Source organism: Xenopus tropicalis, chromosome 2 (assembly GCF_000004195.4).
Source record: "Xenopus tropicalis strain Nigerian chromosome 2, UCB_Xtro_10.0, whole genome shotgun sequence".
Taxonomy (NCBI): domain Eukaryota; kingdom Metazoa; phylum Chordata; class Amphibia; order Anura; family Pipidae; genus Xenopus; species Xenopus tropicalis.
This window is the reverse complement of record NC_030678.2, coordinates 74,532,100-74,550,099: the sequence shown is the minus strand read 5'-3', so window position 1 is coordinate 74,550,099 and position 18,000 is coordinate 74,532,100. Positions and strand designations below refer to the sequence as shown.

The 18,000-nt window shown below is 37.5% G+C and overlaps 1 protein-coding gene across 1 annotated transcript in view; it reads left to right on the top strand.

The window, feature by feature from the left end:
- Positions 1-221: 221 nt before the first annotated feature.
- Positions 222-18,000, top strand: part of kiaa1324 (UPF0577 protein KIAA1324 homolog) — a 43,877-nt gene continuing 26,098 nt past the window's right edge. Inside the window, exons 1-3 of the mRNA XM_002939640.5 lie at positions 222-408; positions 16,066-16,186; positions 17,620-17,806. Coding sequence (XP_002939686.2) covers positions 292-408; positions 16,066-16,186; positions 17,620-17,806 — 425 coding nt within the window. The 5' untranslated portion in view covers positions 222-291. The remainder of the gene's footprint in view (positions 409-16,065; positions 16,187-17,619; positions 17,807-18,000) is intronic.

Here is an 18,000-nt window from a genome sequence, read left to right as displayed (position 1 = left end):
TTCTTGATATTATATCATTATATATATGTATATACTGCTTGTACAGACACACAGACTTGGCTGTATGTGTTTGACCTGAAAAGCAGGTAAACAACTAGAGCTAATTCTCAGTGGCACTGAAGGGGTTGAAAGGCTTAGGAAGCACCTAGCGAAAGGGCAGAGCTTGTTAAGGGGTGTGTCTGGCTCCAGGATCCTTTCTCTCTGCCTGATAAAAGCTGGAAGCACCTGTTCTTTTTTACACCTAGCAGTCTCTTTCCTACAAACCAGTTCTGGAAGTTGCAACTATACACCATGCTTAGACAGTATTATTTTTTGGCTCTACATCAAGCGTTCTTGCTTTTCCTTCCATGGGTGCTGCTGGATATTCCTAGTAATGTTTATGGACAACAGCTTCATGCTTGCAAAGAAGTAAGTAGCAACAGCAATAGATAGTAAGAATCTTGGTAAAAAAGGGGTTTCTTATTTCTTTTCTTATATAGGTTCTGCACAAACAGATAAAATGGGGACTTTGGTAAGTTTTTATACTAGCTTTTCTGGTCTGTGAAAAGAAGAGTTGATATACCAGTTCCTGAGAATTTCCTATCTTTTAATTTCTTGACAGCTGTTAGAAGTCACGTGGCAATGCCATATGTTATACATTCTGTAGAGCACTCTCAGACAATGTATAAAAAGTACAAACAACATAGCATCTTATTAATTGTCCTCTCCGGGTTGCTGTAAACTGATTTAATTTTCTAAAAATATCTGCGGTCTCATTGGTCATATTGGAATCCATTTTTGTATTTTTTGTATTATTTGTTTGCAAATATAAATCTACCAGTAACCAATGCATATTGCAACATATATGAACAAAAACTTGTGTATAAAGGAAAGTATGGACAAGCAATTGAAAAGTATGGCTAAGTGCAGAATGGCCTCTGCAGCTTGTTATTCTTTTGTTTCTTCTTTAGTATCATGTTATATATTAAGGTTAACATATAAATGACATCAACAGAATGAAATTTCACAGTTTATTAAATTGCAAATTTTAATTTTTTAAGAGCTGCTTGAAGTTGGTGTATAAAAAAGATATTTTATACTGGTGCAAATGACAAATCTTTTCTTTGTTAGAAATGGGTCATTGTCTGTTTACAAAACATGTTAACTATGAGAAAATGGAAAAAAATATTCAAATAGAGAAAACTGTTTGTATTTCACATTTTTTTTCCACTTAAGCCATTTATTACACAATACAGTAAAGCTTTATTTAGCAAAATTTACAAAATGTATTTCCAAAATTATGTACAAGCATGGTGATGTATCAAGATGTATAAGATGTATAAAGTAAACTTTAAAGTTAAAAAATAGCCATACAACTACTGGAGATATATGAATTTGTTCTGTAACACTTTAATGACTGCCATGAGTGGAGGGCAGTTAGGCAGTGGGTCCAGAAACTAGATAGTTGGTGCGGGAGGTAGCCCATGAGTGTAGTTCCTTCTAGTATTAACATTCTGCTTCTGGGACCTACTCTTAAATTTTCAGAAAAGGTGCTGGTTTGCACTGTTAAAGTATTTAATCTGACAATCACAATCAAGGTTTTTATATTATACATTTAAATATACATGCAGTGGAAATATAAATAGTCATACTATCAGTGATATCATCAATATGTTTGCCCCTCTCAAAGCACATTTTTGGACCATTTGTATGTGTGTATTGTATCTGTAAGGTCTGTGATGTCGTCAAGGTGCTGCTACATAGTCAATGAACAAGGAACTTATCACATTTAATTTGGTGTAAAAACAAAACAATAAATACAATTTTTAATAACCAAATCCCAATAAGCTACTCTATGCCATTGTTCTCTACCACGTGCTGTCAGACTCTATTGTTTTAAATTTTAGATTGCCACATTAGGCCAGGGGCTAGGGTTGCCACCTCTCTGGTTTTGACTCAGAGAGTCTGGTTTTGGGAAGAGCTGTCTGGGTCAAAACTGCCTGCCCGGTTTCCCCAGTTTAGAAAACCGGGCAGGACTCTTTCAGATTCTGACATAGCCCCACCCCTGCAACATCATGGCTCTGCTCACGTGACCCCCCCCAGTGATGTCATGTACTGCCCACTGCCCAGGGTTAGCCACGGCAAAAAGTTGCCAACCCTACATGGGCTGGATTCTCAGCCTGTGTGTATCCGCAATAATCTGCCCCATGTGGAATTTGCCCCTACACTCAAAAACATTTATTGCAGGCACACTAATTCCACTGTGTATGCAGTTTTGCACCAAATTCCACACAGTGTGCCTGCACCCAGGCTGATGTAGTGGCTCTTGGTGCAGGAGCATCAATAAGATTTTGTTTATCCGCAGGCCAAGAATTCGCTCCATGTGGCATTGGCCTAAAGGCAAACATCTTTTGCATTTGATGGCAGTTGTGCTTCAGATGCAGCTTGATAACAGTAAATCTGCAAATGGTACTATAGTTAAGAATAGGCTGCATGAGGAGAACAATAATTACACTTATCCTGTCAATACATAGGCAAAATTTATATGCAAAGTAACAGTAATTGAGCAAACATTAGTAAATAAGAGACACTATTTTCTAATAAGCGATGCTGTAAAATGTGATAAAGTAAGCATAAATTATTAGTTAACTGTTTTAGTTCCTGAGATGTTCAGTAATTACACCAAATTTTATTAGTACTACCTCCAATAAATTCAGTTCCACAAAAGCTGTCCAAATGCATATAGCACTCTCCATTTGCTTGGTGTAGATCATCTACCGTGTCTGGTCTGCATAAACAATGAACCAGTTTTATGTTGTCTTTAACCTCTGTATTAGCTGTCACCTTAATGTGTCAATTATTTTTATATAATTTATTCTTGCATTATTAATATAAATAAATATTTCCCAAGCACTATTTGGTTTTTAGTCATATACTCTAGCATACAATCACTCTAAAAAAGGTTACTGTATACTGAGCAGAGTGCCTTTGAAAAAACTGCATTGTATTTGCATGCTTGCAAATAATTAAAAACAAGTTTATCCTCTTAAAACCCTCACAACATTGTTAGTGGGTGGCAACTAAATTATTTTGCAAAGGCTGCTGTTTATCCTAGGGCCTTTTAAGCAAATACCTAATTGTAAGTGCAATAAAAATGAAACAGTCTGAAGCTTCACTGTTTATTGTTATTATATAATTACTTCCAAGGACTGACACAACCACTCCTAGGGGAGAGAAATTACATTTAACGCAGCAAGGCGATTAGTGAGATAAATGCAAACACATTACACCTGCTTTACACACCCTTTCCAAACAGGCACTACCTATCATCATCAGTCAGATTAGCTTTTCAGTAAAATGTACACTTTCTCTTATTTTTATTAGCCTCCATTTTTCAACAAGGTAACCAGCTGTATATTTGTAATCTGAGAATAAAACTGTTATTGATATTAAGTAAATGTTTTAATTTAAAGACAGAAACTGAACCTAGCTTGCCCATTTTGAGGTGTAGGTAAAGTAAATAATCACCTTCTAGCATTCCAACATATTATCTGCCCTGCATCCCTAAACTAAAGGCAGTTTCTACAAAGTGCACAAACTAAATAGCCGCTGGGCTATACAGATGTCTGCTGGGGTCTGAATATGTAAATAAGTATTCAGGATTCAGTTGCTGTGGGAGACCAAAGGGCTAGCTGTATGCTTCCATTTCTGTCCTGAATATACTGAAATCAAACAGGGGAAATTTTACAACTATTACATTTACAGAACCCAAAGACTGGCATACTTAAGAAACTTTCCACCTTTCTAAACTCAAAATAATGACCCGTGTTTTTCCATCCATAACTAACATGGACCTGAGAACAGCAACTGTCTACCTATTAGGTTTTGAGTGGCTAAAGTAATGTAAGCAGGTAGCTTGTGGTCTTGAAATCCAATCTGTCCTTTTTAACAGATTGTATCACCTTGCTATAACCAATTAAAATGAAGGGCGGAGGAGTTAATACAGTTACATTTGAGACATCAGTGTCTTGCTGGCAGTACAAATTATAGGCAAACATGAGGTTTGGGGGTGGGGGATAAAAGAATACAGGTGTTTCTAATCCACCTCCAGGCAAAAGACACAAAGAGGTATTTGAATTGCAAAATTAAGTGGTTGTGTAAGATTTGGCAAGCACAATAATTAGCAATTCTGTGGTTTATAAGAAAAAAATCCTTTTGGTAAATTCCACCTGGGGAAATTCTGTTTTTGCCCCTGGCAATCAGACTCTGGGGCTGCTAGGTTTCAGCCCTGGGGCTTTTACGTACAGGTGGAGTTTTTTGTTTGTTTGACATGTTTTGAATGTGCATCAGACACGGTTTGAGCACACCTAAGCACATGAGTGCATATGCTGCATTTTTATATGTTTGGCATGCTTTTACTATACAATAGCTATAAGGGCATGCTTGTTGAACTCATAAAAATACATTTACTTTTGTTTCAAAACTTATATAAATGTAATATGTGTTATTTGATGCATTAGAAAAAGTGATAAGCTAATTTGTCCATTTTTGCTTTGCCGTAAAATTGGCGAACAACAAAAAAATTTGTCAATTGCCGAAAAATCCTCGAAACGTGTTTGTCGAGCCACTATTTTGTCACCCGCATATTTTTTTACAGCACCCGTCCCTATTTTGCCATGACCATGTCCATTTTTATGTGACCGCAACTTTTTTTGATGAATTTTTCTGCGGAGCATTTTCCCACAAGTTTTGCGACACAATTCGCCAATGGCAAAATGCGGAATTTCTTTGTGAATCCATGCCTGGCGAAAAAATTTGCTCAACACTAATTATATAGACTAGCTAGGGGATTTGCCCAGCTAGACTATATAAGGAGAAAAGTAGTGGGGCAAACTCTTTTCTGTTGATGTAAAAAGAGTGAATGATGGCAGGGACCTTGAGGCTAGCCACCTCTGTGCGGTACTAAAGCAAGCAAACAAGCAAGGTTAAATAGTTATATAGGGTTAATAAAAGACCAGAGGCCATTAAATTCAACCCTTCCAAGTAAACCCAGCACACACAAACCTATACTGACCTATCTATACACTAACATACATAAACTATATATACCAACAACAATACTAACTGTAGATTTTAGTATCACAATAGCCTTGGATACTATGCTTGCCATTACAACATCACTAGAAAGGGCATTCCACAACCTCACTGCCCTCACTATGAAAAACCACTTACGCTGCTTGAAATGGAAGCTCCATTCCTCTAATCTAAAGGGGTGGCCTCTGGTGTGTTGATCGTTTTTATGGGAAAAAAGAACATCCCCCATCTGTCTATAATCCCCTCTAATGTACTTGTACAGAGTAATCATGTCCCCTCGCAAGTGCCTTTTTTCCAGACAAGACAACCCCAAACATGACAGTCTAACCTGATAGCTTAAATCTTTCATCCCCTTTACCAGTTTAGTTGCACGTCTCTGCACTCTCTCCAGCTCATTAATATCCTTCTTAATGACTGAAGCTCAAAACTGCACTGCATACTCAAGATGAGACCTTACCAGGGGCCTATAAAGGGGCAAAATTATGTTTCCATCCCTTGAGTCAATGCCTTTTTTTTATACAAGACAGCACTTTATTTGCTTTAGAAGCCACTGAATGACACTGCCTGGAATTTAACAACTTGTTATCTACAAAAAACGCCAGAACCTTCTCCATTAAGGATACCTCCAACACACTACCATGTAGTTAATAGCTCATATTCATATTATTTCTACCAAAGTGCATAACTTTACACTTGTCCACATTGGCTAGTGACAAGTCAGGCTCTTGGAGCTCACCGTAGGTGGTGAGAGATAGTGGTAAGCCAGGTAGTTAAGCATCTGAGGCTCCAACGAGTTCGGAAAGGGACCTGCACCACGACAGTACCTTACCAGACAGGGACCCAGTGTATAGGGAAACTTAGGACTAGACAGGTCCTTTAACTGTGTAGACTTCTGTGCCCATAGTCTGTGAGTTACAGGGTTCCTGACCACGGCTGCTACATTTTTTTGGAAAAAAAGTACCAGCCATCCTACATCGTTATCTTTCTCCCCTTCTAATAACATTGGCATTAATGAACATTTTTCCGACCAGGCAAGGAATAAAGAGGCAGGAAAGCAGGCAACAGGAAAAAGCCCAGGTGCCTGGGAATCCTTGTGTTGTTGATGATAACCTGGGGATTTGTATAAGGGCTGTGGCACACACTGACAAACCTCCCTTGTCATGGGCGACTAATCTCCACGATATGACATCCCACCAACGAGAATGTAAATCACCGGTGGGATGGCATATTGTGGAGATTAGTCGCCCGTGACAAGGGAGATTTGTCGCGGGTGACTAATCTCAGTGTGTGCCACAGCCCTTATACAAATCCCCAGGTTATCATCAACAAAACAAGGATTCCCAGGCACCTGGGACTTTTCCTGTTGCCTGCTTTCCTTTCCTCTCGAGGCAACTTTGACGATTTCGGCAAATCGCATATGCCATCCCCCGAGATTAGTTTGTCGCGGGCGACTAATCTCAGCGTGTGCCACAGCCCTAACAACTTATATTGGAGAAGCTGTTTTGGTGACTGTAAATAAATATATCTACAGCAAAGGTTACAAGTATATATAGAAGTTTATATAGAATAGAATATAAAAATCACAATACAACACGTAATAAGTCATTAATTGACATTCAGAAGGCAGTTCAGAAACGAGTGAACTCTGCGCCAATTTAATATCACCCCTGTAGCATTAGGTACAGAAGATGTGCTTGCTGAAATTAAAAAAAAACCCTCAGCTCTTCTTATCATTGCTTTTTAAAAGGGAATTATATTCTCCCTGTTCAACGTCAGTGTAAAAAACAGTGCTTGTGCTGAATTTTTTACCTATTGATCTATGGTTTTCTTAAGCTAAACAGGGAAAGCAGGGAATATGAAGTTACTCCATGTTTGGTCCTTGCAAAGGTAGATGATATGATTTACAGTGTACAGATAATCCCCTTGCTTTCAAAACAGTCACAACAAAGGGTAAAGGGGGGGGTTTATACTAATAATCTAATAAACTAAATTGCAACAAACAAGCAAAACTTATATCTCTTTTTGCCCTGATTAGGTTAAAAATTACAAAAACAAATTGTGATTAGAACAATAAGCAAAAATTGAAGATTCAATTACAGTATGCTGGAATTATGGGTAAGAAGTGAGAGAAACATGTCAGATTTTGTAAAATTGTGTACTTTCCCTTTGGTAGTAAGTAATTGACATTGGCCTTAATCAGGGTCCTGACTAATGGTTTAAAAAGCAAAAGAGCACAGGGCTCTATTAAATTGTAAGCAAAGAGTAAGCAAACCATCAAAGGGGTGTTTTGTTCCTTCTGAATTGTAGATGGTCCTCTGTGTCTTCTTGTCAGAGACTACTGTGTCCAGAATCTTTTTGCAATAGATTGAAATATTCTTGAAAGAATATGAGAGAGAGAGTTTTTATACACCTCTATTTTTTGATGGAATCAGGTGCATTACTGCGTCTGACCCTCTTAGGACAATGGTACGCGAGGCGATGGCAATGATTAGGAGATATGTCACCCATGTGAAGCACAGATTTCCAGCGGGCTACAATCCTCCCGAAAATACTTTGCCATCTGGATCCATTAGAATCGCCGCATGTAAACCACTTTATAGGCAGTATTTCGGAGTAATCACAAGAAAATGCCTTCTTCACATTTTCTTGCCATTAGCCAGGATCACAGCTTGTAAAGTGTTTTGGATGAAACGGATCTGTATTACAAGGTATTTTCCGGGTATTTCTCACTTGCGGGACTGGTAATTTCCCTCATGAAAAGTTGCTACATGTGTCATTGCCCTTGTGGCCACACCAGGATGTTTCTCTGCCTGTGTAGTAATAGAAAAGTACACACATAGAGTGACATGTTACATTCAGGAGTTTTTCTGCCATAAGCTCCTGCTAAGACAAGGGTTGACTGAAGAGAATCAAATGGTTTTCTTAGTATATGTCACTATAGAGATGGCCTTGTGATTTCCGTCTACTTTCACAGCCCATTGCTGTTATGAGCAAACAGTGAATTGATAGCCATGGGAGTAAAACTCCCAGGGCTTTAAAGTTTGAGCTTTAGAGTCAGCATCTTGGTTTTGATTAATATTTTTATGGGTTTTTTTTGTTTGTTCTGCAGAGCATTACAGTCAGTATTTTGGGTTTACTCCTGTGGCTTTAGGGTTAACATTTTGGGGCTGATACACAAAAGCTCGTTATCACTTAACGCATAGTTTTATGCGTTAAAAAATGATCTTTAATTAAGTAACGTTACTAGTCATAGTGCATGCGCAAAAATCTCAATTATCACAAAGCGCTATGTTCATCGCATTGCAATGATTATCTAATAGGAATAGTCCTAACGCATAATTCACAGACATATTTTAAGCGTTAAAAGCATAAAATGTTCATAACACAGTAGGTTGCAATTATTTAATTGCATTACTTAAATGGTGGCATACTCTTATGGCCCTTTTTGGTGCAAACTATAAAATTTGCAATTTTTCTGTCACTGGTGGATGAGATAGATAAATAGTTTCCGGGTTCACAAATGCTAAAAGTTAACTGTTATTACGTTCCCCCAAAAGTCTTGAATGTCTAGAAAAAAAAGTCTAGAAATTCTGAAGGATTCAACTTAAAGGGGTTGTTCACCATTAACTTTTAGTACGATGTAGAGATTGCTATTCTGAGTTCACAATAGGTCTTCATTTTTTATTATTTGCAGTTTTTGAATTATTTAGCTTTTTGTTAAGCAGTTTTGAATTTCGGGAGCAATCTGGTTCTAGGAGCCACTTTAACCTAACAACCAGCCAGTGGTTTTAAAGAGGGACAGGAATACGAATAGGAGAGGGCCTGAATAGAAATATATGTAATGAAAAGTAACAATAACAATAAAATTATAGCCTCACAGAGCAATAGTTTTTTTGCTCCGGGGTAATAATTCCAAAATCATACAAAATAAAAAAATAAAGGCCACTTGAAAAGTTGGTAAGGCTAAAAGCCTCACAACATTCTTGAAATACCTGACACTCCGGGGCGCTAAAACGTAAACGAGGAAGCTGCAGCATTCCCTCGATGTCTCTGCATATCAACAGCTCTCTTACTCCCTACTCCCTTCAGAATTCTCCTTGTTTTGTGGCGTGATGCACATGTGCATATGTCAATTTGGGCACATTTTAACAAAGTTTTATTGAAAAAAAAGCTTCTGCAAGTGGTCAGGCAGATGGAGAGGAACAAGTAAATGATGACATCACATTGGGCAAAATGGTCACCGAGTTAAAGGCCAAACATAGAAAGAAAGAAAGAACGTTGTAGCGCAGGCTGTACGAGCAGACTGGGGGCACGAAAATAATGCGGTTCAGGTTGGGGAAAGGTACCCTATGAGTTCTAAGTAATGATAAGACCTCCTTTAAAGTCACTTAGTGAGTCACTAAGTCAGTTTTGGTTTAAAGGCATTTGGATTGTTGAAATTCAGTAGGGAACATAGCATCTCCATGGCAACATGATGCTATTCCTATAGGCTATGTTAACTCACTTAATTTAAGCCTTTACTTGTTCTTGTCCTACAACTGTAAGATCTTGAAACTGGAGCAGAAGAAAAGAATTGGGTTCCGGAAGAGTTCTGGAACAGAAAAGTCAGTATGACAAGAGCACCCAAATTCAAGTAGTGCAATACCCACAACTAATGAATAAATAAACAGCCATGCCCTTTAAAGGTGATTCCAGCTGTTTTTTTGAAAATTTGCACCAAAGCAAAATTAAACTCAGATTACAAAGTCAAAATAAGGATCATGTACACTATATGATCATAAGTACCTGACACATTTCTTAGCCAAAAATATCTGAACACTTAGGGGCTGATTTACTTACCCACGAACGGGTCGAAATGAGTCCGATTGCGTTTTTTTCGTAATGATCGGTATTTTGCGATTTTTTCGTATGTTTTGCGATTTTTTCGGATTCTTTACGAATTTTTCGTTACCAATACGATTTTTGCGTAAAAACGTGAGTTTTTCGTATCCATTACGAAAGTTGCGTAAAAAGTTGCACATTTTTCGTAGCGTTAAAACTTACGCGAAAAGTTGCGCATTTTTCGTAGCGTTAAAACTTACGCGAAACTTTGCACCTTTTAAGTTTTAACGCTACGAAAAATGCGCAACTTTTCGCGTAAGTTTTAACGCTACGAAAAATGCGCAACTTTTTACGTAACTTTCGTAATGGATACGAAAAACTCGCGTTTTTACGCAAAAATCGTATTGGTAACGAAAAATTCGTAAAGAATCCGAAAAAATCGCAAAACATACGAAAAAGTCGCAAAATGTTCGTTTTCAAGTCGGAACTTTTCCAATTCGGGTCGGATTCGTGGGTTAGTAAATCAGCCCCTTAATCTAAAATGACATTGCTAAATTCCTAATTGTCTCCAGTAATATCAGCAGAAGAACTATTAGTATGAAACAAGGGGTTGCTATGGGTGATCAAACTTAACATCACTGTGCAATGCCAGGCATTAACTGCATGGACTCTAGAGAAGTGAAAACATCTGGAATAATAAATGGCTTTTCACCATCTGGCAGTCTGACAGAAAAGTGTGGATGTCTGATGCCAAAATGCATGCTTGAAGCCAACAGTAGAGTTTGATGGAGGAGGAATAATGGCCTAGGGATGTTTTTCATGGCTTGTGGGACTCTGGTCCCATACAAAATTAAACTTTACAGGACAAGAAAACTTAATTTATTGCGAGGGTCAATTTGTTAGGCAACTTATCAGTTACTGTAATAGCTTACTTATTACCACACGTTGGCCCTTTCCCTGGGAAGAGAGAGACAGAGACAGAGAGAGAGAGAGAGAGAGAGAGAGAGACTGCCTTTGTGCCAGATACAGTGCAATTTAATCAAATCTAAAACCACGGGAGCCTTACCGGTCAGGCAGTGTGTGCTCAACGCACAGGCCGGAACCCAGACGGCAAAATTACCAATATAGAAGAACATGCACGGAGCAATCCAACACTGCTGTTAAAAAATCATTATCTTTATTTTCTCATCTCTTTAAAAGCATATTGTGCATATACAAAAAGAACCACACGCTTGACGCGTTTCGTGGTATCACACCACTTTCTCAAAAGCTTTTGTGGTGTGATACCACGAAAACGTGTCAAGCGTGTGGTTCTTTTTGTATATGCACAATATGCTTTTAAAGAAAAAAGAGAAAATAAAGATAATGATTTTTTAACAGCAGTGTTGGATTGCTCTGTGCATGTTCTTCTACACATAGGCCCCACCCCCCTAAAATTTAACTTTATGTTAACAAAAATATTTTAATTTATTTACGATACTGGTACTTTAATTCAGGTGCCAATGGAAGGTGGTTTCAGGGATTTTTAATTTAATGTTGGAGCAAGTAAAAAAATTGGCAGACAAAACTCTGAAATCTCTCTGTTTACCACTACTCTTACTCTCATTGTTTAACCAGGCAGAGGAGGTATATCAAAGCGGAAATATGGTAAGTTAATAAGCCTGTCAGGTAAACAGAAACTGATCTGTTGGACAGGGGCCCTGATATTGAGCTTATGTCTACAATTCCTTTTTTTAAAGCAAGACATGGATTTTAATATTATTTGCTGTAAAGGAAATAGAAAAAATCACAAAGTGATTGCTCAGTGCAAGTATAAAAAATTACAATGGAACTCATTAAGTAAAATGGATGCTACACTGCACTTCTATTTATTAAACACAATCAACATTTGGTACAGGTGTTCTAGACAGCATCTGGGTTATTTCGGCTGGCACATACATTTATTTATCTGTTTTGTTCAAATTTGACAAAACTGACTGACATTGTGGGAATAAAAACATCCTAAAAGCATTTACACATAGGGGCAGATTTATCAAAACACAAGTTTGAATCCCGAAATTTCCGAAGATCGCAAATATCATGAAAATGCTTACGGAAAAAAACGATTGTAAACAGCGGCAAAACTGATCCGATTTTTTTGTGCAAAAAATACATTGAAATTTTAAACATTTTCAGTATTAATTACTAAGCCCTGTGTTGTGCCAAACAAAATATATCCCTTGATCTACCCAGAACCATATACTTGTAAGCTTTTAGGATCTTTTTTTTAGGATCTTTTTTTAGGATCCCTTTTAGGATCTGTGATTGGGAACTGTCCTTAAAACCACTGGTAGGTATGCAGTAGAAAATAACATCTGAGTGGGTCTGTTTTTCTTTTCCCTTTTTTGATTTTGGTATTATATTTAACCCAGTGCACACCGACTTTGTTCTCTGGGCCACCCTCCGTAACTGGGTATGTCAATAGCATGTCGGCAAATGGTGTGCAGTGTCTAAAATTTATAATAAGTATGCAATAAAACATGAAAATTTAGTCAACAGATAAAAGATGGCTTAAAGCTGGTTATAAACTGATAAACCTGATGACATTAACAAACAAGTGCACCTTAACACAACAAACTGGTAACTAATGTTCCATAAAAAAAAGGTCAAGTCAAATAAAGTCAAAAAAAGTTCATTTTACTTGTGCTTTAAGGCTTTTAGGAGCAGTTAAGTATTGTATTTCATCTACAGTTAGAGAGCTGCAAGCTGAACAACCCTAAAAATTGTGTAACCTGTCCTGAAAGTGTGAGAACGCTAGCCAGCAGGTTGCCTAACTTTAAACACAGGCTCACATTTCTAATAACTATTATGTTCACATGGTCCTAAATTGCCACCCATGTATTATAACAGATATTGTTAACGCCTACTAAATATTTCAACAGACCTTCTCAGACAATGTTTTTTAAAAATGTTGCAATATATGTTGCACAATCTGATTACATAATGCAGTTCTCTGGATTACAGGCCTATGCCTCAAAATATTTAGAACCATTCGTAGGTATCCTTTTTTCTCTTTATTTTTAATAAGGAAAGCATGCATAGTAACATAGTAGCTGAGGATGAAAAAACTTGGCAGCATAGCAGTTGGGTTACCCCTCCTCTAATGTTATGCTCAGCCATACCAATAATTTATCCAAACTGCTTTCAAAGTACTTTTTTACTTTTTTTTGTGGTTCTGGTCTGTAATAGGCAATTGTTAGCATGCTGTGAAGCATGTTTTTTTTATTTTTTTATAAATATCTTTAAAGATCATAACAATAGCTTTTACTAAAATACCTTAAACTATACTGTTCCTTTAAAATAATTTGTTCTGTTGGTGCTTGTGCATCAATTAGTATCCTGGATCCGGTTCTCTTCTGCTTTTTCTTTGTTTTACTTCATGCTCAGAGCCAAAGCAAACACTGACACATACTTTCAGATTCCTGTTTAGATAAAATGCAAAAACAAAATAATGCTAAAAAAAAACCACAAGCTCTTCTAGTAAAAGCAATTATTACATCACACTAATCCTGTTGATTTATTTTAATTGGTAAATTTAAGCAAATTCCAAAATGACATAAATTAATCATCACAAATAAATATCTCTACTGTAAAAAGGCTAGACTGAAGGAAAGTTTAGCAGTGCTCTAGTGTACCCTACTGGCAAGTCATATATACACAATATTGCTATCAGACTGTCAGGCACTAGTACAGTGTTACATTTATGATATTGTTTAAGAATTACAGATAATCTCATTTTCAGAATGTATAAACTACTGTTCTGGCAATAAAACAGATTCATTAGCTAGGCACAACAGAGAAGGGCTCATTTACAATACTCTGCTCCTTAGAGCAGGAGGTAAGTATAGGGCTCTTGTCTGTGCTGGTAATCTGGAAACTCTGGCAAATGCCATAGTCTGGTGCTTTATAATGGGTATCTATGTGGCTAGAGCCTTTATATATTTAAAATGCTAGAGCCTATTTTGAGGCTCATCTTGTGCATCTTAGGGCACCAGAAATGACATGCAATTAAGCAGCATCCATGTGGAATTGCCCTTACATAGGATGGCACAACGTGTACCTGCCCACTTGCCATTCATATTTAGGAGCAAAATATTGTGGCACAAAATTAGCATTTGGCATCTGCAAGTAAAACTATAGAGGAAAGCTGAGAAAATCAGTTGCATTGTGAACAAAAAAAGAGTATGGGGTTCTCCTTTTGTACACGTTATACTCTGCTTTGGTTTATAAAGGAGCCCTATGGTGATTTTGTCTGCAGACATTTTGTCTCTGTTATGTCTAAGAAGCGACTTTAACAGTAACTAGTGTCCCATTTAGATGCCGTTTGAGGATAATATCCAGGCCCGGATTTGTGGCAAGGCCACAAAGGGCTGGGCCTAGGCTGGCACAAACTCAGGGGCAGCAAGCCGCCCCTCCGCAGTGCAATTTTTAAATTTTTCTCCCATACGGAGCAATGGGGACCTCTCCCCATTGCTCCTTATGGGAGTTTTAACTATCGCGCAGAATGGGGGCGGCCTCGGGGCGCCCCCATTAGAAATCCGTCGCTGATCATATCACATTTCCAACTGTGCTGCTTGGCTTATACTATATTAGGGTAGCTTTCAGTGAGGGGCTATGTTCCTGTGTTTCAAGTGATCAGAGTTGATCTGTTTGACTGTATCACTGTCATGCATATTATATATTATTATTACCATGTTATAGTAATAAACATAACTAAATTAGAATTTGAATGATAGCATTATGAATTTTGTGCATTGCCAAATCTTTTCTGTCCTACATGATTATCTTTACTTGACTGACAGGATCAATTGCAATCTAAATATTTGGGAATGACCCAAAGAATTTACTCTTTATCTATCAACATGAGCAAAATAAAGTTGAAAATGTATTCTGCCTATTAATTTAATTTTTAAAACATCATATTTTGTTTTTGTAAAGCACTAATCCATCATTATTTTGTTTTTAACCTTGATCATATGTTAGTTTCAAAATATAATAAACTGTGTATAAACAGCCCACTCCCCTTAAAGTGGACCTGTCACCCTCATAAATAATTTAGAATCCTATTTTATCATGTTAGTCAAGCAGAATAAACTCTGCTTACACTATATAGATATTTTAAATCATGTTTCTTTCATTATTTTGGAATCCAGAATTAGAGCCTGCAGGAAGGCACCATTTTGTGGGAAAGCTTTGCATCACCAAAAAGCAGCAGAAAGGGAGACCTGAGTCACATGCACAGACTAGGGATGCCCTGAATCCAGGATTCGGTTCGAGATTCGGCCAAAATTCAGCCCTTTTCAGCAGGATTCGGATTCAGCCAAATCCATTCCTCTGACCAAACCGAATCCTTAAAAATCGCATTACTTTTTATCACATAAAGACAGTTCTCTTTAAGCCCTTCCTTATCCTAATTTGCAAATACAAATAAGTGACAGATCCCCCTTTAAATAAAAATAAGCTCTTTAAAGGACAATGAAAGGTTAATATAAATTAAAAGTAAGTCTAAAGGCATTCTTTTTAAGTACTTACTGCATATCTAAATTCCCAGGATCCCTGCTTGCTTCTCTGAGATATGGTGCTGGCAGCCTACAGCAGTGTGAAGACTACAGTGACATCACTGAAATCTCTGTCCTTCCTGTAGGCTGCCAGCGGCAGCCTTCCTATTCTCTGAGCATGTGTGTAACTTGATCCTGTCTGCTGTTCTGAGCTACACATGCCCACCAGCCAATCAGAAGTGGATCTGGCAGAGGGGAGGGGGGAGGGAATGAAACACATGTGCAGTATGAAGCAAGGAGGGAAAGGAAGGGAGAATACCTTTTTAGAGATGGCTGCCTGTTCTAGAAAATGTGAAGTAAGTGTGACTGAGTAAATATTTGATTAGGTGAGCCAAAAGTGTGGCTTTTTTACTAAACTATAGGAGGACTATTGGGCAGTATGCTTTTTAAATTTTCACTTGCATTCTCCTTTAAACAACCCACTCCCTTTGTTGTGTGCCACTTTTGCAAGATGTTCATCTGTGATCTGATTAACTGTTATCTCCTTTTGCTATAATTACTTACCACAACCTAGAAGAAAAATAAAAGCAATTCCTTTCTGTGTATGTAATTTGTTAATCTCTTGCCCTTGCAGTCAGAGTACCACTATGAATATACAGAGTGCGACAGCTCAGGAACAAGGTGGCGGGTGGCAGTTCCTCATACCCCAGGACTTTGCACTGGGCTTCCAGACCCAGTCAAGGGCACAGAGTGCTGTAAGTATGTGGAAGAAGGTTATAACTTTGAGGGATAGGTGGCCAATATTAGGTTGCTTTGTACTGAAGATCCATTATACCTGGCAAACAGCCATGCAGCATTAAAGAAGCTTACTTTTAACAGTGGAAATGAATGCAAAAGGTTAAATTCTGCATAGTAGAAACGTAGAATTGTAAGTGTATCAAACTAATATAGTGACATTGGGAAGATGATGATGAGTTGAAAGGTTTAGAAGGTGAAGGTAAGAGCCATCACAAAGTACTAGGATATGATATCAGCTACGTGCTATTTATGATACCAAAAGGTGAAAAGTTTATGTTACCAAGAATTGTCTGTAAGTATGTTTTGTACTAGTCAATGAGTAGTTCCATTACCATATGAAGAGAGGTGGTGTCAGGGGAGACAGGATTATACAGGTGGTGATATTACACCACCTGTATGAAGATTTATAGTGATTGTGTGCACTACAAAGTATTGTATGCAGTCATCACCCATCTGATTGATATCCATTGTTGCATAACAATGTGAGAAATTATTATATGCATTTTTGCATATAACACAGGTATAGGGCCTTCCCATAATTTGCATTATCATACCTAACCTAACATCTTCTAGAAATCAAAGGTAAGGATTCATTAAATCTTAACTGGGATCAAATACAAGGTATTGTTTTATTATTACAGATAAAAATGAAATCATTTTTAGAAGTTTTAGAATTATTTTATTAAAATGGAGTTTATGGGAGATGGCCTTCCCATAATTTGAGCTTTTTGGATAATGGGTTTCTGGATAACAGATCTCATACCTGCATATGCTTAATATTTTTAAAATCTTGCAGTCTGACTATGCCTTTGTTAAGTTTATGTACAGTAAATCTACAGTAGGCAAAATAATACAGTATATTGAGACAAGTGCGCTAACTAAGCATGCAATTTTTTTTTTACATTTTAGATCAGAGATTTTCCTTACCATGGGCTAATTTTCCTCTGTTTTACATGTTTTAGGCTAAATTATTATAAAAAATGTCATACAAAGAGAGCTGAGCTGAGCTAACTGGCCTCCAGTTGTATATTCCTTTTATAGAGGAAACTTCATAAGAATCAACCCCAACAATGTTTATTTGAAACTGAAGCCGAGGCAAATGTGGTTCAATAGTGAAAAGCTGAACGGATATAAATTAAACTTGCTTTACTAGCAAATTTATCACCGGCTCCTTAGATTTTACGTTGATAGTGATGATAGTGTGGTATAACAACTAAAATACCACAACTAAATGCTGGGAATATTGTAAACCCCTTCACAAAATTGAATTGGAAGACAGGAGAAGCTAGATTTGTCACTGACATATAGCGCTGTAGTTATAGATACTACTTTATTAGAAGAGGACTTTGAAGTCTTCTTAACAGCTAACTCTGTTTTCTGTCTGCACTAGCATTCTCCTGCAGTGCAGGACAGTTTCTTGATATGGAGGAGCAAAAATGTATGCCGTGTGGAGGAGGTACCTACTCTCTTGGAACTGGTGTGCGTTTTGATGAATGGGAAGAGCTTCCACATGGCTTCTCTACAATGTCCAGCAATCAGTACACAGCAGATGATGGAATCAACATGAACTGTAGCATGTGAGCAATACCTTCTAAAAAAAAACACATTTGGTGTTACATTTTGATATTGCCATCATGGGCTATCATATAATTACAGACAGATATGTATTAGTATTGTTTGTTCTGTTCTCTTCTGTTCTAACACAACTAAATCCTTGCATTTAGGGCATACCTCCTAGTGCTGGGCGGTATGACCAAAAATTTATATCACG